This window comes from Bombus vancouverensis, chromosome 14, assembly GCF_051014615.1.
Source record: "Bombus vancouverensis nearcticus chromosome 14, iyBomVanc1_principal, whole genome shotgun sequence".
Classification (NCBI taxonomy): domain Eukaryota; kingdom Metazoa; phylum Arthropoda; class Insecta; order Hymenoptera; family Apidae; genus Bombus; species Bombus vancouverensis.
In genome coordinates, this window is record NC_134924.1 from 8,324,560 (window position 1) to 8,352,500 (window position 27,941).

Consider the following 27,941-nt stretch of genomic DNA (forward strand, 5'->3'; position numbering starts at 1 on the left):
TAGGAAGATCCCGATGCGATAGAGTCGGCGTATTTTATCACGTAAACGATAGCGTACTTCCTGTATTTCCTTGATTAGATCGAAAATATGTATATCTACTGTATACACGCAGTAAAGACGAACGCGAACGCACGAGTATCTGTAGATAGATCGGTTCGTTGAGAGAAACAAGATTTGGTTCATTTCGAAGGTGAATACGCGCCCGGTGAGCTAACAGTGACAGAAGTCGTGGGTTGTATAGTTGAAGAAGGAAACCGGCGGAGGGAGAAATCGAGGGTGAGTGTCACACGCTCTCGACTTTCCGGTAGGCGAGATGGGGAATTATTTCATTGCTTCTACGAGAACGGAACTAGAAAAGGTGGAAGTAAGGGGCCGGGGATTTCTGGGGATAGGAGGAGAAGGATGTTTATTGCTCTCCGGGTTTCCACCTGGTATCATGGATGCTACACAGGTATATATCACGAGGTTCGCGAGCCGAGTACGACTTGCTCGTAATAATGCTACGCGACAGCGAAGGAAGTACAATAGAAGGCGAATTTTAGTGGCTTTCGACCGCATTCGCTACATTTGTAGCCCCGACAAGCCCCGATCGTGTCGTTTACTCTGTACGAATTTCGTTAGATATACCTTGATACTTGATTTTTCTGTAATTTTGATTCTCGATAGAAGCAAAGTTGGAAATTTCAGAAATGCTACGCGCGACTGTTTGCTCGTGGACGCAGCTTGAAACTGGAACGTTTCACGAACAATAGAGCGCATGGTGTTACGTCGAGAGGTTCCTAATAACGCAGCTAAGTTTAGCTGCCACTTAAACGATGCCATTTATACGATTCAAGTTTCAAGATTCGTCAACGAGGCAGCCTTTTCGCGGTAATTAGTCTTGTTACGAATAGCGATCGATCTGCGCCCCTTTAAGCTGGGTTTTTGACTTTTCGATAACGTTTTTGCCTGAATAAGGGTCCTTAAGCGAGTCTGTCCCATTCACACGGGCGGAATTTGCTGGAAATCAATTACCACCGCGATTCGTCGGGAAATTCTATAGTTTGTACTGATTTTATTTTCTTCCCCATCTTTGCAGTGGAACGCTAGGAACTTTAAAAAAGCCGGAAAAGTAAAGATCGAGCAAACAATGAAAGAGAAAAGCTGCAGGATTCGCGAGTGTTGGTCCGCGAGGTTAAAGCAAGGAATACCGTTAGCCGCGAGTCACGTTAAAACAAACACTTTGCTCTGACCTGCTGTAAAATTACTTTCATGCGGACGTTTTAACAATGCCGAAGCAACGCGCAGCAGTCGAGGAAGGTGACGCGTGGCAAAGGCTGAAGATAGTATATACGTGTGGTATCTATACATTGTGCGACAACAATGCGTGCCACAATGGACATCTCGCCAAGGTGTGTTAAACATCTCGATCCCGCATCGTCACGATCCTGTTTTTCATATTTCGCGTGTATTGTTTCGCGTCCTTGTAAATTGCTAAAGCAAAAACTCGCTCCAAACGAGATAACAAACGAGATAACGAGATAAAGTAAATCAGAATCCTTATTTGGAAGAGATTATCGGGGTTTCTTTTCGTTTCATGGATAATAGAAGAGTTTCGGTTTGTATATAGAGAATCTCGTGTCTAGTTTATCTCAGTTTTTGAATACTCGTCTCTTTGCAACAGCGCTTCACCACCGCCCTCGATGTCCGACCTTAATTGGAAGAAAGGAACGTTCGGTCGCGCAGTGACCTCCCATTTTCTGTTGTTTTATCAAAGGCGGTAAAAGCGGTAAGTCTGAGAAAAGAATCTACGGAACTTACGTCTCGAGTTGATAAAATTCCGAAATTCCGATCTTCTTTACTTCATGAATCCTCTTTTAACCAACGACCATGACGTACATCGGAGAAAACACACTCGTAGAAATAGAGCCGCTGGAATTTTTGGAACCTCAACGACCGACGACGCGACGCGACGCGACGGCTCGCTGGTTTTTTATGGATGCACCTTTGTTCGCGAAGCACTTATAAAAAATATTTCAACTATTCCACAAAAGTTTTCGGTAAATATTTCTCTCGACACGGTGAATGCTCGTTTTTGCTTCGTTTTCACGATTCGTGGAATCACAGGGTGGAAGAAAAGGCGTAAGCTCTAAAGGATGGTCGGTCGGTCGGTCGGTCGGTCGACATTTCGTTCAAGTTCATCCGACTGGTTTTAAGCTCGTAGCCAAATAATAATCGCTACTTTGGCAGCAATACCTTGCCGTCGCGAACCCAAATCTGCCGTTGAAAACGATCCCGACGATTATTCACGTCTTATGCCAAGTTACACTCTTACCTTGAATTTTGGACACACTGCAAGTACTTTATCCTATACTTACGACTGTTCGCCTTTTGTACGCATGGTTTTTGTACAGTTGGTCTTGACACGGATTATACTTTGCGATGAAACCGTTTTGCGGACTCGAGCCGCTATTATCTTTAGCGATAAACAACTCGCGCATTGGTTTGCTCGATCGTAATCCATCAAGCAGACGTAAGTTTCGAACTTCTTTGTACGGAATTGGCAATTTCGAAAGGAGAGTCGGAACAGCGGCAGCGGTTGCGAACTGCCGTGACTCAGGGACGATCGTGAAGTAAGGAGAAAGTATAAATTTGTCGTAAGTCGCTGCATAGACCGGTGTTTGACAGTTCTCGTTGGTTACTCGTATCTCGTTCGGATACCATGAAGTTTGGCCGACAATGCGAACCTTCCGGAAGTCGTGGGTTACCTGTCCGTGCACACGGAAAGAGAAAACTCTCAGAGCAAGTTGGAAATTCGTTTTCTTCTTGGAGTGACAAATCGCTCGTCCGAAGGACTGCAAGGTGAACGGCTGGCTGGTCCGACGACTGGTTGGCTGTGAGCTGCAAGTCGGTGTAATCTTCCTCAAGGACCAGAGGAAAGAGCACGGGAAGAGAGAACGAAAAAATTCGTTGTTGAATTAAGGAAAAAGTTCCGGCAGAGGCAGCTTCTCGTTAATCTTTCAGATTCCATTGCTCGATGTAATATCGAATGTATAATGAAATTAAAACATTTTGGTCTCACGAACGATGGAATATTTCTGAACTTTTATGTGCAGAACAATGTCGATAGCGAGTCTCTCGGAAATTTACCTCGATTAAATAATGTTTAATAATACGTTTGCGATTGGCATATCGCCGCTCGAGGGCTTTTTTCGATTTTCATCTTTCGCCATTATCGCCGGAAATCGTTCGGTAGAAAAACAGCGAGTCTCGAATTCGAATAATTTCGAAACGGCTAGTCTCTCGATCGTTCACGTTCAGAAGCGTTGCGCCAACCAAGAGACGATAATATAGACGGATTTTTTTTTCGCTAACGATCGATGTATCATCGAATGAGTTAAGAAGGGTTTGCAAACTCGAGACACGAGGCTGTACCGCGAAAGAGAGTACCGCGTCGAAGATTAAAATTGGCGTCGATCCAGAGAATTTGTCGCGCAACGTGACACCTATCAGGCGACGAATCTTGGAAAAATCGCGCTGGACTCTTCTTTTTCCTTTCTTCTTCTTTTCCTTCCTCCTTGGACTTTTCGCCTATTTCACTTCGTATTTTCTTCGAATAAGCGAATGCTGGCTGTAAATGGAATTGGCTTCGCTCCAGTGAATACTCGCGGTTCAAGGAAATAGGATTTTTCGTCCGGCGCGCAAGATTCGAAAGACGTTTGCGCATTCGTCACCCTTCGTGCTGCGTTTTACGCGCGATTACATATACGTGCAGATTTCCCTTCTCATGGTAGACGTCGCTCGCGTCATGTCGCGGTTTCGTCTTAACGCGACTTACATACCCCGGGACGTATCCCATTGATATTCCGCTGTCGTATTTTATCTCCGTTGCTATTTTTTCGCGAAACAGACCCTGGGAGACTATTCGTTTGACTGACGTATCGATGAACGCGAAACGAGACGGCACGTTGTACCATTTCTCTATTAAATTTCGCCAAGGAACGAGTCCCCTCGAAGAAGAAAGCCAGTTTTAGCGCTGTCGTCGAGCAATTTGATCGAGTATGACGGATGCTCGGTTACTGTCCGCCAGCTTTTTATAAACGATGCGCAGCCACTTATAATAATTCATCCCTCTAATCGGCTGGAAGCAATTTCTGGCAGCGATCCATTATTCCCGGTATTAGAAAGGAGGCGGACTTTAGTCAACGGGGTTCCGGCCAATTAATCCACAGGGGCGGAACATGGCGACAGATTATTTTCTCGCGAAATAAATGACAGCTCCGACACGAGAGTGCAAACAGAGGGATACACCGTTTTGCAAGATTGTTTCGGAAGCCGTTCTGTCGTTAATCTCGCACACGAAAAATTTACACTCGACGCTTACCTCCGTGAACCTCGCAGACAAGGAACAGGTCAGCTCCTTCGGGATAGGCCTCGAGAAGTTTGCTCATGTCTCTTCTCTTCGCGTCGTAGATTATCGGCTTCGCTGGCGGCACTGTGAACAGAAAGGGGGACCAGGTGAGCGGCGACGCGTTCCCTTTTCTCAACCTAGACCGATAGAATCGAATTGGAAGATAATTTGGGTGAATCGAAGGGTTCAGGGGTCGGAGAAAGACGACCGATAATAAGGATAAAACGAAAATGGAACAACGTGCGATCGCGTCACAGTGGAACGAGACAAGGAAAATCACTTCTACCTGACTCTCGAAGCGAGGACCTTTTTCTCTCTCGCTTCCTTTTATCTCTTCGATTCTTCCGTCGATCGACTTGGTCCTCGATACAGCCCAAGTAAACGCAAACAGGCCGAGTTTCATCCTGACGGCGTATTTCGCTCGATACTTGATGGAAATTGCCTCTGGCTATCGCCGCGACCATGTCAACTCGAAGCGTGCATCCACGCTTTCCGCCGTCCTTCTGTTGCAAACAAGCACCGAACAACCGAGTCTTTGTCCTTTTTTCAACGGAAAGAGGCGGAAAGGACGCGAGATTCGCGGTGTCAGGAGTAGAGAGATTCGCTATTGCAAAACGCTGGAAAAGACTTCTGCGAATATAAACTCGATAAATCATCGCTGGGAGTCGACGTCACGTGTAGCCACAGCGAACGTCGCGTTCTGATTGTCACGTACGTGTCACTTTACATCGTAGATTTACAACAGGCGAGAGAACGCTTGTCGTCGGTTCCTCGATCTAGTGAAATGAAAAAATGAAGGTGCAAACGGACGTTCGTTCGCTGCTCGTCAATTTAACAGTTTTACCTGTTTGCTACGGCGTTTGCTCCGCCGCATTATGTCACTTTTAGTGAGATAATTGTTTCCCTTTATGCAGGTCGTAATTGTGAAACTATCTCACTCTTTCCGCAATGAAAATAATCGAGGCGTTTTGGAAGAACTCTTCGAACATCGAACAAGTGCTCTTGTTTGCACTTTCATCTTTTAATTGTAGTGGGCAGCGCACGGATATATATTTGTCTCCTCACGGTGCCAAATAGATTGTTTTCCAGACAGGTATGGATGCTTGGAACGTTTTTCGCTACGTCGTTGTTTTCAAATTGTACCCGTCCGTCTACTTTTTCCCATCGACGATCGAGAAGCGCCTTCTTAATCGTCCAGATTTCTCCTTTTTGCATCTTTTCTTTCGGAACGATTACCATTTCGGCGCGGATGCGAGCCAGTCTCGGTACAAAAGTTCTAGAGCGAAGAAAGAAGCGAACGAGTCGCCGATCTCTTAAAGGTGCTCCAAAGACGTACGTCGTAATCTCGACCGAGATTACATTCGGACTGCCCAAGACGGCAGCTTAGCGGCACTAATACCGGCATTCATAGCGCGACCCTTTATAGCGCGTTTACTCGCCGCTTTGACATTTTCTAGCTGGCCTTGCTGTTCCTTAAAGCGTAGTCTTCCTTCCACTGGCCATTGTTCTTCCGCCAACCGTTTCGTCCTCCCACGAAAACAGCATTCTACCCTTATTGTTTCGAATCGAATGTGTTGAATTTTCCGAGGGAATATCTCGCTCTTCGAACAAACTCCAGTTGTTAAGTATAATATACTATAATATCTCTTGAAGGTCTTCACATTTTCTATTTTTTGATATCGGTGTATTCGCACTTCTTAACCGACAAGTGGCTTGTAAGACATAGATGAACGTAGACGAGGTAGATGGTTTTCTCTATGTACGTGATATTTTTGCAAAATTGCCGTTACGTGTTTTGCAGATTGGTTAGCAACGATAATTTACCGTGAAACAACTCGTAATTGTACATCGTAATCCGCGAGATCGCAATTTCTTGTCCTTGGATGCAAATTTTTCTCTATCCACGAAATCTTATAAGAATGCTGCTCACGGCTCTCTCGTAACATTGCAACATAGTCGGTTCTCTCGAGAAGGCTTTCCGCTGTTTGCAAAGCAGCGCGTAAATAAGCAAAACTCCGGAGAGCTCGATTTACACTGTTTCGTGTGTTGCTGGTTTTGCAGAGGCGGAAGAAGGTTAGAGACGCGGTTCGCGTGGTCGCGATATAAGATGCTCGCTTGCTCTTGACTGAATCCTTTCGCCAATCCTTGCCTTCGCCACCACGCTAGCGGTAGCTGGGTCAAGGGGGAAAGGCGAAAGGTGAAAGGCGAAAGGTAGAAGGTAAAACGAGGGGGAAATAACGCACACGAAGCTCAGTCATAGGTTGCGTTCGCACAAGCAACCTGGAAAACTTTTACCCAAATTCTAGTCGACTGGAACCGGAAGACGTGAGTCACGAGACGCCGATGATTCGTCCGAATCTCATCGTATCGGGGGAGTACCATAAAACGGGGAACGGCTCTCGGTTTTACGTCCGTGTATATCGCGGCACAGACCCTCTGGCGAATTTCGATCGTAAACTTTTATATCATGGTGTCGGGGGAATTACGTTGAAACCGCGCATCGTGGCCTCCAAGAGATAAGAAAAACGACGAATTACGCTGCTAATCCCACGACTAAATACCCAAAGGATCGCCGATGTTCTCCCGATTCTCGTACATTTTTCCTTGGGCAATCTGCGAACGGTATAAAAAAGTCTTAAAACTCGCGACTGGCTCGACCAAGCGATTCCATGCTCGCCACTGTCGTTTCACTTTGAATCGTATACGGTGATTCGATGTTCGCCGCATTGGACACGCGACGCTCGAGAAGAAGCGAGAATTTCAAAGTGCAGTTTCAATCTCGTCACGTGCGATGCGTTCGTCGATTTTGGTATCGCTAACACCTCGTCTCGTTCCTATATTCGTCCAGGGTGGTTTGTCTTTTTTGGTCGGAGAGTGCATCGAAACGATGCGCGCCATCGTCGTATAGTCGAAGCGTCGCATCGCGTCGCGTCGCGTCGAGCTGTCGTTCCACACCATCCGACTACCCATTTGTTTACCCATGCGTGTTTGTCCATCTCTGTGTGAGCGAATATTCAGTCGTGTGTATGTATATGGCTATACTGCTATACGTTTTCAACGGAGGCTGCGTGCAAACCGTTATGTGTAGCTACATCGATATAGATATAGGTAAAGGTATAACCGACAGAGAGCAGCTATCACCTTCCTTGCCACGATCCGGATGCACCATTTGCAGGATATTCTCCGACGCTATCGGGCCGCGACGTGCTCGGCCACGTACTTCCTCTTTTCCCCTTCGTGGACAGGTACGTGTCTATAGATTTAAATTTGCCATTTGTTCTCGCGTCGAAGTTACGTTTCTTTGACTTTTTATATGTATATGAATTACAGCGACTTTTTTCTACCTCTTTTTCATTCGGACTATTCGGGTATTTTGCTGTCTAAAAAGTTTTGATCTTCGTTCCTCGTTCGATTTTCCTTCGATCGTACGATGTACGGAAATATCGAATTCTTTCCGTTTCACGGGCAATTATCAATCGCGATTAGTTACGATACGGCAAACAAAAGGGAGAATCGATGCTCGTAAATGCTTGGAAATTACTGATTCGCAGTTTATAAACGGTACACACCTTGATCAGTCGTGGAAAATTCGAATCACCGATAAATAATGTGGTCGCAAGTTAGTGTATTAGCGTATTAACGGTATTATCCTGGAAAAGTTATCGACAGTGTGACGTAATGCTCGCGATATTTTAAGAATTACGAATATTACCGTACCACTGTCATATATCAAGAACGATATTTCTATCGATTGCGTTACCTTCGCCTGGTAGCCATCTCTTTTTTTTTTTTGGCTTCGCCGTGTATTGATCAAATGTTGCGAGAGTCAGCGATATATAACACCGTGATTCGATACCTGTTATGGTAATCGAGACAAATTTTTTTGTCCCTACAAATATTTTGCAATGTTTCGAGTCGAACGGTTCGGCAATTTTTATTTAATTTCGCGTCGGTTGCGCGTCACAAGCACGCAGCGCTCTGAATAAACCTGGCCATGGAACTTTTGAACTTGCGATGAAACGCGGTGCTGAGATTCAAATGGTCTCCCCGTTAATAAGAGTGGTAAAAATAGCAATCATCAGTTTCGAACGTATTTGTACGTGTTACGGCTTTTGTTTATTATATATTATCCATTATCCATTATCCATTATCGGTGGGTGGACAGATGGTCGTTTTCAAGGTTGATGAATTCAATTTGACGCTCGATTCTGGGCCACACGTTTCTTGTCCGCGGCACTTTAAACAAATGCCAATCCGTCGGAAATACAATTTGGTTACGTTAAGCAAATCGTGGGCGGCCAAGCGAGGGTAGTTTGCCAGATAACACGGAAGCTCGAAGAATATTTTACATTTGACCGAAAGCGTGCTAGGCTTACTAACATGGAAAATGTTTGAACGACTCGAATCTATTGAATTCTCGCGGCGGCGTTCGACTCTTTGTACGCTATCCTCGGGACTCGGTAGCGCAAGTGTTTAGCAGCGGTAGCAGGTAGGCAGACGTGTGTTAGGTCGAGCCATAGAGGTTGGTCGAGGAGCACACCACCGTAGCATACGGCGGCCACGTAACGATTACCGTTAAAAATTTAGGAAAATTCCTCTGTCGTAGGTGGAAGCAATATTGTTTTTATGCGAGCATGCCGCAGTCATGGTGCCCGTTATATGTTATATACGCTCGTATATGCGCCGCACGTATCACTTTGTGTATTCTTCGAAACGTTTCTGCCCGCCGAAATTCTACTTTCCGTTGGATTTTTCAGCAATAACTTGCCACGAGTCTACACGCGCGACCCAAACGTGCGACAACAAACGTCCATCGTCGACGAGTAATCGTATTCGTCGTTCATTCTACATTCGCCACGCAAGGATTCTTATATTCCGCAGGGAGGATCGCAGTCGCTTTAGCGACCTACAAACAGGGTATTCAGGTTTCACCTGGGAATTTGAAAGAACGCAACCCCAGCTCGAAAATTCTTGGCATTCTTTCTCACGTTCATCGATTCATAAATTTTTTACTTTTGTAACCGAGGTCCTGGCTGAGTATACATATTAATTAAAGAGGTCTGAGAAGCTTATTTACAAGCGCGTCGAGAGTTCAGAGAACGAGATCTATACGGCTCATGCGTACACGTTGGACGAAAAAGCGTTGCACCGACTGTCTGGCGACGGATTACGTTTCCAGAGTTTTCCTCTGTAGTCGTACTTTGTTAAGTTGGCCGTCGTACATTCGTTGCGGAGGGGTGTGCGTCACAGAAGTCCGTTTCTCGACGCCGATGTCGCACCGATGAAATAATTTATACGAAGCAAGAGAAACGACCTTCCGCTTTCTGTGCGAGAATTAATAATTTTGCCGGTAAGGCAGCCAGCCCGACAAAGAACCCGTACAATTTCGCTGGACAAATTATTTAACGCTACTGCATCACGCCTTTGTGTCCGTACATACATACGTCTTTTTGTTCTGGAATTTCCACTTTCTTCCATCCAGGTACGCTACGCTTACGTATCGTCAATGTCCCCTGTTTTCCTGTTGAAGCAATGAGACAATCGCCGTTCGAGGAATTTAGCAGTGGACAAAAAGGACGAGTATCGTATCAGGTTGTCCGAAAAGTTTCTTTCGTTTTATAAGGAAATAATAGATGCACAAAGTTTCTTCTTTTATATTATTTTTGTTCCATTAGAACAAAATGGATCGTACGTAATTCGTATAAAATATCATAGAACAAAAAGCGTTGTGCATCTATTATTTCCTTATAAAACGAAAGAAACTTTTCGGACCAGCTAATACATGGGGCGTATCGTTTAAAAATGATACCGAGAAAAAAAATCCAATGCGAGGACACTGACAATCTTGTTTGTCTTGCTTTTGCCGACCGACAACTTCCGCGAAAGTAATTAACTCGTCGGAAATGAACATGAATTGACTCTGTCTAATGTCCGTGGAACGACGGATATATACACTGCTTCCGTTGGGTTCTGTTCTAAAAAGCAGCTTCACTTTGGAACGTTCGTTTTTGTCAGGCGACGGTATATATAAATAAAAGTCGTCGGATAAAAATTCCTGCATGAGTCTTTCTCTGCCGGCTTGGAATGGAAACACCATGGGCGTTTTATGGTTTGCACCTTCTACGGAAATTGGATGTTTTACGAACGCCGCGGACTCGAGATGAACGTGACCGAGGAAGACGAATCGAAAAATACCGTGCGAGAGTTCATCGCTTTTCTCGCTGCTCTCTATCCTCTTCTCTCTGCTCTCGATACTTCTTCTCGTTTCTCATACCTCTTGTTTTCCTTCCGCTTTTCGTCGTCCATTTTTCTTGTCGCAACGTCAAACGTTTACGTTTGACAAGCAATCCTCGAGCTCGTATCCAGAACGAAAGAGACCGACGACGGTCCGTAACGTTTCACCGTGGAAGTCCGGAAGCCCGTGATCGTTTGCTTTTCTTGTCGTAGGTAATGGCTACCCCTGTCCTTGCAGCCAGGTACGGTCTCATCGAGATAATTTCCGGTCCCAAAGCACGATACGTTTTGCGCAACATGCACCGTGTTCCCACGCTATTCGTTGTACGCGCGCGCCCTTCTTTGTTCACGTGAATTATTCCGACGTTCCCCAGGTCAGGAAGGAATCTTTGGTATCGCGCGTTTCTATCTTTGTTCTTCTTATTTTTGCAAACGCGACACGCGCATTCCGGAGCTTTAAATGGAAGGGAAGACGCGCGGCTACCAAGGATACATGGAGCGAGTGGAGGCCAAGCTCTTTGGAAAAGGGATGGATAGCGTTCCGATCCGTTCTCTCAGGCTTTTCTCTTAGCGTTTTCGAAAGAGATCGGCAGAGATCTCGGAAGTTGGCGTAGCTGGTCCGCACAGAGTTGCTACGAAGCATTACTTTTCCTCGAACGTTCTTTCGGTTTCTTCTTTGTGGATTCTTTAGAGGGAATTTCTCAGCCAGCACGATCCGTAAGCAGCAGCATTCCGCGCAACTTCCTATCGTGCGATCAACGAAACGAGAGAAAAAAGAAGAGAAACGAGGAGAGGGTGGCGAGAAGAGCGAGAAAAAATAGATGTCGGTGAACGGCGAACGGCGAACGGATTATCCGACCGCTTTGAATTCTCAATCCCGCGTGAAATGCTTCTTCCGCTTTCGAAGACGGCGAGCTTCGCCTACTTTTTCTCTTTCTTTCTTCCTTTCTTTCTTTCTTTCTTCCACCCTTTCTTTTTCGCACAGCCGACAGAAGAGGCTCTCGACACAGATGCAAAAAACAAAAGCGATATCGAGCGTAGGAACGCCGCCGCTTTTCGTTCGCGGAGAATGCCTCTACGTTGCAACGTTTGCGGCTCGATTCGTGCAACGTCTGTAGATAATAGCCGCACATTGCACACCGATTTAGCGACCGGATTTATATCCATACGGAAACACGTCCATTCGAAACACCGAAAAATCCACTTTCTCTTCCTCTTTTCTGTGGTTGAAAGTAACGATGCCAAAGGGAAATTGGACGGAGAGCTTAAATCGTCGCTTCGTTTTATGGATTATCCGCAGATTTATTTCACAGTTACGATTAACGCGAATATCAGTTTTACGGTTATCCTTGCGATCGGTGGTGGTCGGTTCGTGCTTCTTTCCGCAAAAATGTCAGCGATACAAGTTTACAAGACAATAAAGTCCGTTACAGCCGAAGTTGTAGGCGGCGTATCCGACTGACGCGACGTTAAAGCTAAACGATTCAGCGCGATATCGAGATACATCGGATAGACGGCGATTCGCGGTTTCGCGGTTAATCGCTTCCATCGAATTTCTCGTTTCGTCTTGCGATATCGTCTTCCGACAGAGCCGCGTCAAATTACGTCGAAATTTGCTTCTACTCCGAAATATTCGATCTGCGTCGATACGAACGTGGCCAACGATCGGTTTGGAGTGGGAATAAGACACCTCGCAACGTCTCGAATTTACGATGGAAATTTTGCAAATAGGTGGAACGTTTGCCTGAGCTAGCGAAAACAACGCGGCCTTCCTTATCTGTAACGCGAATTCTCCACAGGTTTGGTCGGATCGAGAGACGGCTTTCGATTTCGCGGCGATTTAACCAAAAGGGAATTTATTCGGCGTTGGAGAATCACGCTGTTTCTCGCACGACGATAAGTTCTCTACCGCAAATAGGATCTACCGCCAGGAACGTTGCTATGATCTATATACTCTCCGAATCTACGAAATGATTTTTAGAAGCTTGCGATAAATAGATAGTTTCAAAGAACTGGAAAAGTAAAAGAGATAGTCGCGATTCGTTGGGAAAGTGAAACACGTTCGACACTGTAGTCCTGTAGCTAGCAATAAGCAGATTTTGGATCGTAATACGTGTACTTACATACGTATATCGACGCGGGTAACAGCTTGGAAAGCGAGGAAGAAGCCAACGTATTCGTTTGTCTCGTTAACGTCGACGTTACTGTTCCGGGTAGAGCGAAACTAACGCGCGCGTATAAAAGGAACGAGTCTCGCATAGAGTCGAGTTCGATGTACGAAAACAAATGGGAACGTCGAGACCGGAAGACCGTGGAAGGAAAAGAAAAACCAATGAGGTGGAGGGAAAATATTTGCGTAATCCCGGGGGAATGGTTCTAACGAACGGGGCAACGAATGGTCGAGCTCTGCAATTTGTTTAATTCGGTTGTTTGAATATCTCGGAGGCGATCCTCGTACTTTGGGGCTTTCGAACTCGGAGAGGACTTATCCGGACGATTATGCGCGTTAACGATGTATTCAATGCCCGATAAACATGGAGGGATTGTTTCATTTAGAATCTCGAAGTATGAAACCTGAAAATTGACGAAGGGTTAACACGTTGAACGCCATGCTAGTTTTACAGAGATTGCTCGTGCCGTCACGATGAATTATTTATTACCCGATACATATAATGTTGAAATATTATAGGTCTATATTTCATGTATAAATAAGCTTATTTTCATACGCTTTATACCGCGTTAATTTCGTCACACCATTGTTGTAACGATGGTAATAATGAAAAATTTATAACTACCAACTACTTTGTTCAAACTAATCTTGGCGCGCCGGTTACCGACAAGTTGAGTGCCGATCATCGGTGATCCCCGTGGTATTCAACGTGTTGAGAGAATTTTCCCGAAATATAGGAAACTAACGAGGAACGTATTACGGGAAGGACGCGCAAGCCAAAAAGGAACAGAAACAATGTCAAGGGGGAATTCCTGAGTCGGTAGCACGGAGGCAAACGAGAAGCAATAGCGGGAACAGAGCCGGCGTTGAGTTACGAGGTCGTCGGACTCGTTTACGAGCTCGTAAAATTTGCCATTCTTCATCAGGAACGCGTGTGTTGCGCGAACATAATTCTCGTTGCCCTTTCGCAGAAATTGTTCGTGGATAAATTTTTGCGTTTCCCCACGGAAGTCATTTCACGCTCGTTCGTCCGATAAAGGACGACATTTTCGAGACGTTAGGCGGAGTTAGACGACGTCCAAGGCACCAACGATCGCTGCAGGTCCCGGGGCAACATTTTCCGAAAGTTGTACGCAAACTCCGAACCGAGCGCGTGCTAAAAATTCGAGGCTGTTTATGCTGTCTATGTAGACGTAGACGGTCGGCTTTTACGAAGTTGGTTATCGGAGAAGAAACTGGAAGAATCGGGGGAATAAGGAAATCGAGCACAGAACTGGAGCAAGAACGTGGCGGTATTCGTTTGAAATGGAGAAAAATATGGCCTCGCGTGGGTCGTAGGGGAGTAGTCTCGCGAGGCGACAATACGCCGGTGAAATCGACTCGACGCGGGCCGGCGACGGCTACGAGGATGCTCTTTCGAAGGTATGGCGAAACACCAACTTTCCGGAAAACTTGGTAACCAAAAAGATTGACAAAGCGACGAATCTGGTAAAACTCTCGACAGAGAGTCGGCTAGTGCACCGGAACTGTTGCAGATCGTATTCAGATCGTAGGAAAATATCCTGGTATATCCCCCGGGGAGAAACGACCCGACGACACGTTTCTGAAATCGAGTTGTCGTTGCAATACCGGTGCAACTTCAAAGATGTTTGTTTCGTAACGTATTTCGATCTCGCGCACAACTAGCATATACTGTGTCGCAGTAGCGTACTTACACTCGCCTTGCGTCGCGGCAGAGAACGCGCGACTGCCTTTCTCCTATTACGGAAAAAGAACCAAACGGTTCAGCCGCTTTACGCCAGTCGATTTTGCGCTTTGAGCCGACGACGCTTGAAAAATGTCGAAAGACTTTTGTGATAGAATCTCTATCTAAAATTGAAAATAGGAGAGACGGCAACGTTTGAGAAAGATAACCATTCCAGTTTTTCGAGGAATAGGAAAAAATAACGACGAGAAGGCGAAGCGCCCGGTATGATGGAAACCGTCAAGTCGTTCCCATATGACGAATGTTTGAGTCTCTATAGATGCAGCAGAGGAGCAGAAGCAGCAGAAGCAGCAGCAGCAGCAGCTGTGCCAGTAGTATTAAGTAGATACGTAATATCGTTTCGGGAAGCTGTTAAGAATTCTCTGGAGAATTTTTGCGAGATCCATATCCGTCGAAAGACCGACCATCGTTCGCGTCCAAGATACTTCTTTTTTATGTTTCCATCATAAGACGGATTTTATCGTCACGGCGTAATTTTAATATCGATCGATCACGGTGCTCTTCTCTTCTATTATCAAATCGAAGGAAACAACGACTCCGAAAAGTTTTTATTAGCCTCTGGAACTCGTCGCGTCGGTGAAGTGGACGCGATAAAACGATCACGACAATGGACAGCGCGGATGAGGAACGCGTTGAAATACGAGGCACGGCGTTATTATCGGTTACGATCCAGGAACTACGCACAAAACGAGCCTTTCTTCTCCTATTCGTGCTTCGCTTCGTTCCTCCCCCCCTTCTCTTTTCCCTTTTCCTTTCTCCTTTCTCCTTTCTTCTTTCCGGGCACTCATTTTCCCTCAACGTTGTTCTCCGCGTGCTCCTTCGTTTCTCGTAGCGAGCGTTTTCATTCTGCGATCGTAAACTACCGAGTACGACGTGTCTACCTTTTCGACGAGAAAGAACAGCTATAACGAGACGCTGAGCAATTACCATTCGTACGTACCTCGGGAACTCATAAGTACGTATTTTTCCCTGTCTTTTCGCGTTTACTTGTTCCGTTTCTCTCGTAATTTCTCGCGGAACCCTTTGCAACGTAGCCCTTTTCCGAGGCGAGCCGCGTACGTACCTTCCAATCCTGAACTCTTTCAAAGGAATCCCGTGCGCTTCTGAATCGCAAAAATTCCTTTTTCCTTATTGCCATTTTAGCATGCGTGTCTTGGATGAAAGAAAGCGGCCGGGCTGATGCTCGTGCTTTTCCCTAAATTGCTTTCACTCTCTTAATCGCGAACGTTTCGATCGTGAAGCGGTCGTGGTTTCCTCGCGAAAGGAACGTGATTTTCGCGCTCGGTTTCTCCCTCAAATATGTTCCGACGCGGTCGGTTCGTCAAACGGATACCAAGAGGTCGTAAGGAGAGAAGGAGTCGAGCGCTATCAAGGACGACGAGCAGTCATATCCGCGCTCTCTCTTTCCGTGGTCTCGTTAGCTTCGTCTTTCTTATCCATCGAGTTTCTTATGAAAACTTGGCTCTCGTCTTTAGCCCAGTTGTGCCGTGATCCAGATTTCGAGAATCTTGTACGGCACTCTGCGCAAGTTCGTTCCGATGGAAGCACTTACGGAAAACGAAATATCGGAAAAGCAGCGTCGACCAAGGACAAGAAACTCTGCCGGCAGATTTGCGATAATGGACGCAAGTCCGAATCGCTAGCGTTGTATTAATTATTCCGTTGCCGTGCGAAAGTATCGACTCGAGGTCTAAGTATGCTTCGCCCGTTTAACGAGGTCGCATTCTCTACGCGGTAAGTGCGTCGTTAATTAATTTGGTTGTGGAGCGGAAAAAGCGAACCGCCGCGCCGCGCCGACGAGTTTCAAGAGTCTGTACATTGCTGCATGCGTTAACTAGCGCGTGCTTTCGCGCGCACACCCGTTGCATCGCGAACCGTTGTTCTTTCTTTTCAGCCGTTCGGCCAGCTTTTCTCAGCTACCAACCAACTATTCACGGCTCTTGTTTCGACGCCTCTCCGATCAACGAATAGGAAGAAAATTACGCTCTGCTCCGTTTTATGGCGAGGCCACGGAGCACCGTGTGCGAAGCGGTGATCCGGACTCGGATGATGCATCGATAGCCGAAAAAATCACGGAAAAATAGCTCGAAATTCGATTTATGAAGTAGCACGCGCATGTTGATTGCGTCTGATCTCGCCTTCACTGGCTCAAGGAGGGACGGGAGCGTCTTTGAGGAAGACGGAATGCGAGACGCGGGCACGTCAGAGGAGAGAATGCCGAGGTGCTCGAAACGGTATACGTTCGAGAGCCACCAACGGACAGAGGATATGGTAGAGGAGCAGGAATATCGGGAACGACGGTGAATTCTACGCGTGACTCGAATAATCCCCGGCGCTCTCTCGACGTTGGAGGACACAGTCTCAAAACTCCACGGGATCTCTTTCCGAGTTGTAATCAATGATTCCCGGGGAATCGACGATCCTTGCTTCGGATCCTTACTTTCAGCTTTCCGATTCTGGACGCAACGCTCGACTTCGCCAAACAGGATACGTTTTCAATTTTTTTTCGTCTGTCTCGATACCGGACAATAGTTGGAAGACGATTCGCCTGATATGAGCTCGAAGCATCGGCTGAATTGAATATTATAAATTACGTCACCAAATTTACATCCTATCCAGCGTTGCTATTCTCAGCGGGTAAGAAGACGGATGCTCGATAACGGGTATAGATGAAAACGATCCTTTGCACCGTTCTTTCGCGGAGGAATAATTCTTGTCTGTTTTACCGCAGTAAACGTCGAAGGTCGGCCGGCAATCGCGTGGAACGGAGAATAGGGGCAGGAATTCTTTTCAACTAGCGTGTTGCATAAGATAAGAAGAAGAGAACGGTCGTTCTCCGGCTGGAAAGGAATTGCCGTGAACGACGGTAAAGACGAATGAGCCTTTTGAGGTAGAAAAATATGGCAGCCGGACCATCTGCGGATCTTTCCATCGGTTTCCTCTCTGTCGTTCCATGGATCTGTCTTTACGTCAACGGACGTGAATCGAAAGGGCACGAGCTGGGCGCCGTGAAACTCCCGTATGATTCATGACGCGTCGTCCCATCGATCTACAATTTTTTACGCGCTATATCAAAGCTTTCCGTTACCGGAACGTTTCCACGTTCTCTCGTATCGCGTGTCTCATTGTCAGTGGCGATAGAACAAAAGCGCACCCCGTCCCATTTACCGACCAGCGTTCGGTTAACAGCATTCTTTCGTTCTCCTTTTCTTCTTTTTTTCTCTCTTTCTCGTTATTTCATCCTATCCACCGCGACATCCGAAAAATTAAGCGACTAGAAAATAAAAAAAAAACAAAATGAACCAGAACCGCAGAAGGAAGTCGGTTATCCTTCCCGTTGTCATCGAAACAGCATCGTGGCTCGTCGACGCTCCGTTCGCTGGACCAAACTCGAGGATCGATCCTGCAGTTTCCTTCGAAAACAGGATGCTTTAAAATTCCCGCAGACGTCGTCCTTCCGGCTAACGAGTACCATCGTGTTTCCGTAGCTATCCTCCGGCCACTACCGAACTTTTACCGAAGAACGAACGAGAGAAAAAAAAGGCAAAAATTTCGGTATACGATAAAAGTAACACGAGAACAACGAACACGCATTGAATTCTTGAATTATATTTTTTCGACCAACGCTCTTCCAATCGGTCGTAAGACATACTTCGTTATCGCGCTCGACTCTGGAACTTCGCCATTAGAAATCCAACCATCGCGGCAAACGATATACCCACCAGCGACGTTCATTCTCGGTCTTCTCGTTGGCCAGAGAAATCGAGCGTTCGACCGACATTCCACCAAGTTCGATCGCACGGTACGTCGTTATTCCTTCGAGATTCTTTTTATCCGATTCGTGATGTCTTTGAAAGATAGGTGTCCACGAAAGTAACTTTGTGACGTCAGATTTCTCGTTTGCTCTCCCGTACTCGTTCGCTTCCCTGTACTTTTCCCAGAAATTCTTGGGTAGAAGGGAGCCGGACCTTCGTCAGCGTGCGTTCCGTTTCCGGTTCACTTTCGGGACATGCGTTTCCATTACCTACAACGGAAACTATTCGCTGGATAAGGAAAAGTTACGCGAGCGATACATTATTCGTCGGACGATAAATTATTCGACAAGTACTCGGGGAAAAAATCTTCCATGCACGATATAATACGGTTCTCAACTTACGGATACGATGTTGCTAAGCCGCGGTAAATTTCGCCAAGATCGAAATCCAACCCCTCTTTCTTCTCTGTCTTCGACTTTCTTTCTTCTACTTCGTTCGCCTGGCGCGCGCGCCTTTCAACGTATCTTCCGGGATATAAGATGAGATTTTACCGAGGGTGCACCGATTCAATTCTGACGTCGAGTTACATACTACAGAGTGGCGAGAAGAGATCTTTTCAATTTTCCAAAATAGACCGTATTCGGCGGAAAGCTTCGCGTAACAATTTTTTCCAAGGAATGTCGCTTTGCAGGCGTCGCGACAGTTATTCGAGCAAAAAAAGAAACAGCCTCGGGAAAAGAGGTAGTTTAAAGGAGAGACCGGAGAGCGAAGGAAACGGAAGATATCCAAGACAAAAGGCGTGGCTACCGGTCAGACCGTTTGACCCACGAAATACCGTAAGATGTCTCTTTGAATTTTCCTTCGAATTCGTTAACGGTGAAATACAAGTATGGCCGTTTCCGCGCTGAAATTTCAGAACGATTTCCTTGCTCGTCGCGTTTCACGTTCGTATTTCACGCATAATTTCCTCCTTATCTTTCTCGCAAACCTGTCCTCGAGGTTCGTATTTCTTCTCCGGCAAAAGGGACCCGGAATCCTCTGTGTCGAGGAAGACGCAACTCTCTCTTCGCTAGAATATTTAATTTTCGCGAAAAAAGTTGCGAGTCGGCGGCGACTCGACCGAACGGCGGGACGTTGATGCTTCTGTGGAGGGAAAGCTGGTAAATTCCGGGTTATAACCAAAGTGTTTGATGCTGGGCTTATTTCCTCGCAGCGAGTCCTTTCCTTTTCCTGTCTTTTGGGTCTCTAAGTAATTACAGATAAGAGGCTTAAACGGAGATGCTCGCCGTCGGGTATCGACTCTGAAGTATTAGACGGCATTCGACGGAATAAAAGAGAAGGGGAAAAAAGAGTAGGGGAAACCTCGTGTCTGGTAATGACACGATCTTGCAGCGACGATGGTCAGGTTGTCGCGTCGCGTCGCGCCACGCCGCGTTGTGGGAACCGTATCTCTTTCCAAAGAGACCTACGTTACTATCCTCTAAAGGCTTAACGTATCGGTCTTCGTTCAATGAGGCTAATAGGTAATCACCGATAAGAGGCTTTAACAACAAGAGGGATATTCAGCATTAAGCGTCTATTTCAGTGAATAACGCGTTTCCCAATGGTTCGTGATTCCAGCGATTTCGATGCGATGCGTCTAGAAACAGATTAGAGCACCTAATAGTCTAGCAGAGAAAGTAGCCGACCAACGTGAGGCGTTTTAGCAGTGTAGGTTTGCATTGAGACGTGGTGTAAAACCGATTCGGTGGAGCGTCGGTAACGAATTTTTGTCAGCGAACGATGAAACTGAACGCACGAGTGGCCAGAGCGCAAGCTCGACGGCCGTTCAATAAGCGCATAACCATGCGGTTAAGTATCTGGTTCGCAACGATGCGAAAAGTTTTGAACGTAAACGAAGAGATAGAAGATCGTTAGCCCGGAAGTATTGGAAGCGTAGTGTAAGAGGAGATAACGAATAGAGTGGCATTTAACGTTGGCGGATGAATAGATAGAGCGGATGGGATAGATATCCAAGGCGATACGCGGTTAGAGATGGTTAAACCGATAGGAGACGACGAATAGTGGTGGGCCGAGCGGAAATCGGGATAAGACAAAATTAATTTATCCGTAATCGGCGATTAGATATCCTTGAAATGCAGAGCGCAGAGTGCAGAGTGTGGGTAGTTCCTTGTCAAAATCTAAACTAAATCCTAATCGGATTAACGTTCATCGACTCGACGCTTCAGCAGCTTCCTTTCCCAAGTTTCCAACACGGTTCAACCTCAGTTCCTTCGAGTGGCGATTCTCCTCCTCGCCGAAGTACTCGATTTGGATTCGCGATTTCCACTTACGAGACGTACGTACAAAAGGAACATTACGAAATGAACGAACACGCTCGGAAGTATCTTTCCGGGCAGAACGACAACAAAGAGAGACTATCGCGAGCGATCGATTAAGGCGGACACTAAGATTAATTTCACGCCCCTCCTTAACTTTGCCTCTTACGTTCGCAAAAGCGTTTAGAACCGTCGGCTCTCTTAGACGATGCGTGGCTAACTTCACAAATTCTGATACCCCGAGGTTGCTGTATCGCCGCGTTTTGGTCAGATCTTGTTGAGAATACGCTACAGTTATTTGGTCGCCTCACAGAGCTAAACAGAGCCGCCATCGACGCAACTTCCTTGGATTTCCTGCGCCGGTCGCGACTTTCTACCATTCTGTCGTGAATAAGCTCAACTTTAGATCTTTGGAAACTCGTAGGATCTCTTTCGAGTTGTTGTTTCTTTTCGAGATTGTTGTCAGCGTTTCTATCCGTTATCCGCAGCATCTCGATCTAATCAACCTGTACACAGCCATTAAGCCGTTAAAGCTCTCGCAACTTTTCCTGGTACAGAGATACACTCGGAACTTGTCCGCGTCTGACTCTGTTAACCGGATATGCGATGCTGCGAATTCTTTCCGCAATAATTTGGATTCGTCGTCCAATTCTATCTGTTCTTTCAAACTACAAATTTACAAAGTTTTGTAAATACTTGTTGACCAAGCTTTTTCTTGTTCAGTTTCTATTTTCCGTATTTTCTTGCTCTTTTCGCGCGTATGACCTTTACGTATTATTTGCTTTCCGTTTGTACTCTAATGGGAATTCTTTGCTGTACAAAGAATAAATAAATAATAAAGTTAATGGAAAGGGAATGGGTAATATCCAGGGACTACGGAGGTTGGTCGGTGAATTGGAAAGGAAAAAGACGGCGGCGGGCGCTGTTTATGCGTTATTTACGGAAATATATTCTCTGTCTTGGTATTTTTTCCGGCTCGGAAAGCAAGATTGGAAAGTCAGAAATTCGTTCGTTCGGAGCTTCCGTTTTGGCTGATTTGCGTTTACTCTATCGTCTATGGAGGACGTTTCTCGTAATTTCGAATTAACTCGGGGCACCGATCTTCTCCGATGTTCAGGTGCGTCGAGGCGTAAAACGAGCCACCACCGCGGCAGTCCAACACCGATGGCCTCTCGACTGCAAGATCTACCGTCTATTCGATTGCTTTCCTCCGAGGCAGACCGAGCGCTCTCTGAATCCTCGACCGGGATAAGCTCGAAACTTACTCGGGTATTAACCTTCGCTGCGAATTTCCGTCTTCTGGCAGCACAATTTCTATTTTTCCGAATTTCTTTTCGGACTAGCTGGTCGGAGACGTTGCGATCGTCTCGAGAATAAATTCGGAATTCGCTCGCGTTCGTTTCGCTCCGAAGCAAAGGCGGGATGCCGGCTACACGTTTGTACGAGAAGCACTTTCGCGTTACGCGAAACACCCTTAAAAGTTTCAAGATTCTCACGGACATCGCTTTCTTCGTTTCCTTTCCCGAGTCTCGCGAAGATAGAAAGCGACGAGGCGCGGAATTAAACGCGTGTCGCCTTATGTCGCGTTTTGCTCGTATGAAAGAAAGTTCTTGCGATATTTTCGACTGATGGTGTTTGAGGAAGTTCGCGAAGAACGGCAGACGGAACACGGTCTCGTTATCGCGACCACGATCACAAAGGTCAGAGCGGTGGCACAGAGCGAGCCTTCCTTTGTTCCCGTTCCACGTCTCGGTAGATTTTCAGGAACGTCTTAAAGTTTCCGTGGGTACTCCACCAAGCGGGATCGGCAGTCCGCGCTTTAACTCAGTTTAATAGCCGATCGATGAGTAAATTGGGTTAGAGGTTTCCTAAAAGGAGTTTGGGCTTCCGAGCCGCGTTCCCAGCACGAAACGCGCTCTCCTTGAGGAGAATGGGCCACGATACCGGTTCGATCCTGTTAAGAGACAAGAGAGACGTCCTTTGGGCCTGTCTTAGACTTCTGAGAAAGTATCAAGAAACCCGAGCGTAACAGAGAAACCGTAGTACCGTAGTAACATCGTGTCGAGTACATCGGTCGAACGCTGCGCTAATTGCTCGTCTTTGTCCATTTTCCCACCTAATTGTCTAACGATTATTTCGCGCATTTCTTTAGCCACGGTCTTCATTCTTCGTACACGTCTCTCCATCTTTCTTCTTTTTACAGTCAAGAGAGATTTTTTCTTTGATAAGAGCATCTGTCGTTTCTTATCCGTTCTCTTCGTTTCTCGAACGATGGAACGCGCAAATTGTACGTCAGCGTTAGATAGTAAAATCGTAAGATAGCAGGATAGGTAAATTTCGATTAAGAAGCGTTCGGTGGAAACGAGGAATATTCTTGAAAAAGTTTCACCGCTATCGATCCGCACGGTCACGCTGGAATCGAGACCGAGCAGAGTTCGCCAGAGGCTGATTAACCTTGATCGACAAATAAAATCTGGCTGTAACTACTCGAGTGACGAACGAACAAGCAATTGGACCGATCGGTTCGAGGGACCGACGAATCAGTGCGCGAACTAATCGACCGCAAATCACCGCACTCCGGACCGACAGTCGTGTGCAAATGCTCCCTTTCAATGCGCGACCGATTGTCGGAAGGATCGGTTGTCCCTCTCGATCGTGTTTCAAACTAACCGTCAATCGTCGTCGCGATTTCCTTGCGCTCTCGATTCACCGCGATCCGCCCCGGTATCGCAGTTTCCAGGAATCGTGATAAGTTTCGAAGTAGTTTCGCGTGGAAGTGGCAAAGTTTGTCGAGAAAGAGAAGCCAGACCGTGCGATGCTTTTAAATTTTGATGCTTACGATACGCAATTTTAACGTGGCGTCCCTCTCCACTTGATTTTCCAGCGGTATCATCGCGTCAATCGAAACTTATTTAACGTGTCTGCGCCTTGGGCTTCTCGCAGAGAGTCGACGGGAAGATTGCGCGCTGTAACATTGAATGGCTTACCGATGACGGTGAAATTGACCTTGAGATTTCTGGTTGGCGAGTTGCGAAAGTCCACCCTGCACCTGTAAACTGCCTGATCGCTTTCCCGCAGATCTCGAATAGTCAGCTGAGCGGGCGGGCTTGCTCTGAAAGACGCCCTCTCTCCCCAAAAATGAGGGGCGCTCCACAGCTTTGCTTTGCCAAATTGTCGGTTTCTCGCGTCGTAGCTGAAAAAACACGGAATAAATTCGGTTATTTATATTAGGGGTGAAATCGGCTCGATACTCGCGTAATAAGAATGTAAATCATAGGAACAGGGCGAGGATGACGCGCCATAGTTCACGAATGACGCGTACGTAGCGCCGGTCTTATCTAGCTCGAGCCAATTTTTCACTCAACTTTCGCAATTCGTCATAGTCGGGAGGTCCGAGTGCAGGAGGAGTTTGCTTACTCTCCAAGTCCCAAGCTTGAAACTCAATACAGGCCGACAGAAGTGCACTCGACCGAGAGAGTCAGATAACCTTTTAAGCACTTCGGTGATCGAGCTTTCCGAGACGGCATTAGAGAATATGTTGGAGAATCGAGATTCAAATGGTCGACGCGACGGAGGCGTTCCTCCGGTGGATAAGCGACAGCGGCAGCAGCGACTTACAAACGAGACGCAACGTATCTCAGGCGTTTATTTTTGCGCTGCGGCACTGCTGCAGCGTGTTTTTAATACGCTTCGACCGTTACGATCGCGTGGCTCGTGGCGAAGCTATCGAAACCGCGTTCGCGTTAGATAAGCCGACCAGCTACGAACTGTCGGCCAAGTTTTCGCGTCGAGCCGTCGATTATCGGGTGCGGCCCGGCGACCGGCGAACGATGTTCGCGTAAGTCTAATCGAGCGCCAAAGTTTTAGCGAGTTTCAGTGATAAGACGTCGCATGGTCGATCAACGAGAGAACCGTTGATCGCGAGCACCGTTGACTCGTCCTAGGAAGTTTCGACAGTCGCGCGCTCTCATCTGGCGCACTTTGTCCGCGGCCATAAGACAAATTGGATTGGTTTTTAACGAGCACGATGACTGGAGAGAGTTTCCCGAGGGAGCCACCTCAGACTCATCGTGCCGCTTTGCCTCTCACGAACAGCGTCGCTCGTTTACTTTCCAACTCGGCTGATTTACCAGAAATTAAAGAGGCATCAAGATTCCGCAACTTGTGACAACCTATTAATTACCTGCTCGTTTCTTTGCGCGTACCTTTAATGTCGATGAAATCCGTTGTAAAGATATCGTGCTATACAGGGCATGGAAATTCAGTCGCAATTGTGTCCTTTTCGTATTTCTTCGTTTTTTCTAGCTTTGAAACGCAAGGAAAAGACTATAAGAACGATTCCAAAGAAAACACAGGTGTATATGTGAACGGAGTGAAACACACGCGCAACAGAAAGAACGAGAACACGATTAAAAAATAGAAGAGAGGAATTGCTTTTGTTCATCATACACAGAGAGCTTTAGGAAAGTTCGATGATAAATGGAACACGATCTAGTGGTTCTAATAGAATAACGATCGCTCTGTTGATCGATACGATAAGCTTGCTGAAGAGGTCGTTGCGTCGAGGGGAAAACGAGCATTTAAACGAGGAATAACTGGGGAACGATCGAAGAAAAGGACAAAGGAGGACTATATCGGATGAAAAAAGGCAAAGACGAGAATGAACGATGGTATAGGTGGAAGAATTCTCTGGGCGGGTAGGAAGGGAGAAAAGCCGGAGATAGAAGAGAATGGTCTCTAAACAAATTAAAATAATTGCCACGACTCGTCGGAAGATCGTGCCGGACTCGCGAGTTAAAAGAACGTTTCCCATGAATACGTTAGTGTCGGTAAAACGAGTGCTCCACGGAGAAGGAGGGTAGGGCCAAAACCCGAAGGGGCACGGGAGCTAGCAGACAGGGCTACGAAGGAGACTTAACCACTCCCGGGACTCTTAAAAGGAGCTTAACTTCGCGCATAAAATTAAGGCATTGTAATTGCAGACGGCGCGGCGTCGCCACTGCGGCAGCACATTTCTTTCTCTTCGTTCCACCGTCCCTCTCGTTCCTGTCCTCGTACCCGTTTCCGCACCCGGTCCACTCTTCCTCTAGGCCGACACCTTTCTCCTTTTCTTCCGTTTTCGCTCGACCGGAAAATATAATTTGCCCGAGTTACTAAGTTTCGTCCCCTGGAAGCAGATCGTTCGACCGGCCGACAAGCGGAACAGTGATAAAATGATTTTTAATTGGGATTAGACGTAAGCCGGAATCGTTGTCCCACGACAGCCAAAGTTCCTCTCATGAATTTAAGCGAGCAGCTTTAACCGTGATTCGAGTGAATTTCGAATAACAGTCCGGATTAAGCATGATCACGAGTAATTTTCGCAAGCGCTACTCTGCAAATCCGTTCGACTCCTACTTTCACGGGCAACTTTGCCGGCTGGAAATTTAAAGGAACGCGTACCGCGTAAAAATGCTCGTTTTGTACGGAAAATAGTACAGAAACTCGTGAGTATGTTAACGTCGTAGTAAGGCGTTTCTGCTCACAAAAGGCGAACAGTAACTTTTCACGAAATTAAACGAATCTCTTGATTAAAGCGCTTTTGGAAAGATTCTTAATTAACGGACCGGAACGTGTGAACTGCAGTTGAGAACATTTCCACGCGAATGTAAAATCCCGATATGCATGGAAATCGAGGTTGCGCTACTCTCATTGACTGGTGTTCTTGATTCGCGCGCGACTGGTTACCGGTTCGATGTCGGTTTCCGTATCCGAAATCGTCGATTCTCGCTCGGTACAGCGCGACGATAGCGGTATCAATCCGTATCGTTCCCAGCTGCCACTTTGCGTCGATGCCCGATTTCACTCACCTACGCTCTCTCTTCTACCCAGTCTTTATTCAAATATCACTGTGAAACCGCAGCCTGGCATTCTTCAAAATGGAATTCATGCCGCGGCATAATAGGACAGAGATATCAATCCGATCGGTGAATATAATATCCGATTACACGATGGTCGACGACATTCACCATGGGAAACCTCTCTTCGTTTCTCTCGGGTACATTAAATGTCTCCCGGATGCGTGAACCCATACTCCACTCCGATATAGATATACGTACATACGCCATATACCTCTCGTAAAGTTCGATTGTCCAGATTCATCGTTTTTTCGTTTATCTTTGCATTAAGGAAGAGCGAGTGCTTCGCTGCGTCGCGGAACGTACTTGGGCGCGATGACCCTGTACACGAACCGATCGTAACGCGCCATCGAACGAAAACAACGGAATCGAATTTTTATCGAGACGACAATGGCTGTAGTAGATAATCGCGTACCGTATTTACGACGTCGAGAAATGCAAGCGTGACTGGCAGGATTATTGTATCAGAATTGATGACGGAGTGTGAGATGTATGACGAGCATTGTCCTGTTTCGCGGAAGCATCGAGAACGCGATGGACCGATCGCAGACAATTTAGCAAGGTTTCGAGGTTTCTTATTCATATACGCGGCGTGCTATCCAGTGGGAAGAAAAATGGTTGCGGTGATCCGGTCGATTTATATCTCCGCGGTGCGAGTGCGGTTGGAGCGGAGGAAGGGGGAAATGTCATATTTTGACAGGATTTCGCGGTTCGTTTCGCCGCTATCGCGCGTGCAAGGCGCGAAAATCAGCGTCGAACACGCTCGATTTCGTGACAAGTTGAAAGACGGAGAACGCCATGGAAAATGGGTAGTAGAGAGGAAGGGTAGAGGGAGGAGGAAGAACAGCCCTACAGAACCGATGAAAGGAACCGATGCATACGTATAGCGACGACGCAGTTTGAACGAGTAGAGCTAGAGCTGGGTGGATTAAGCAGGGGCTGCCTTCATGCATAAATGGATGACAAAAACAAAAGGAACATCCTGTGACGCGGTTGCGACATTTTTACATTTATCGCCCGGTTCCCCGTTTACGGATACGTGCCCATGTAGCCAAACGTGAGCTCACATACTGCGACGGATCCTTCGTGTTCGCGCGAATGCAAATAAAGCGTAAGCAGATAAAAGGCTTCGTTGTCCACACCACCGACGCGGTTTTTGTTCGGTTTTTCGCTTCTCTTCTTCCCCAACGGACTAGCTCGACGAATAGCAATTGGCGTTGATGGCTTGGCTACCTCGTACCTTGCTGTTTCCCTTGTTTCGCCTTACTTGGATCGCGCGATCGCATTTTCTCAAACCGAAACATCGATCGATCCTCGATCGCGCTCGATATCCAGTCGACACAGCTTCCAGCGTGTTTAATCACGTCTTAACCCCGTTACGATCCTTCCATTCTTATACTTCGATCTTGCTC

General features: G+C 46.7%; 1 protein-coding gene across 1 annotated transcript in view; it reads right to left on the bottom strand.

Annotated features, from left to right (window-relative positions):
* The window catches only part of LOC117154464 (nephrin), a 99,730-nt gene that overhangs the window by 46,571 nt on the left and 25,218 nt on the right, over positions 1-27,941 (bottom strand). The window contains exons 4-5 of the mRNA XM_033329483.2: positions 23,620-23,825; positions 4,364-4,474 (exon numbers count right to left, since the gene is read on the bottom strand). Coding sequence (XP_033185374.1) covers positions 4,364-4,474; positions 23,620-23,825 — 317 coding nt within the window. The remainder of the gene's footprint in view (positions 1-4,363; positions 4,475-23,619; positions 23,826-27,941) is intronic.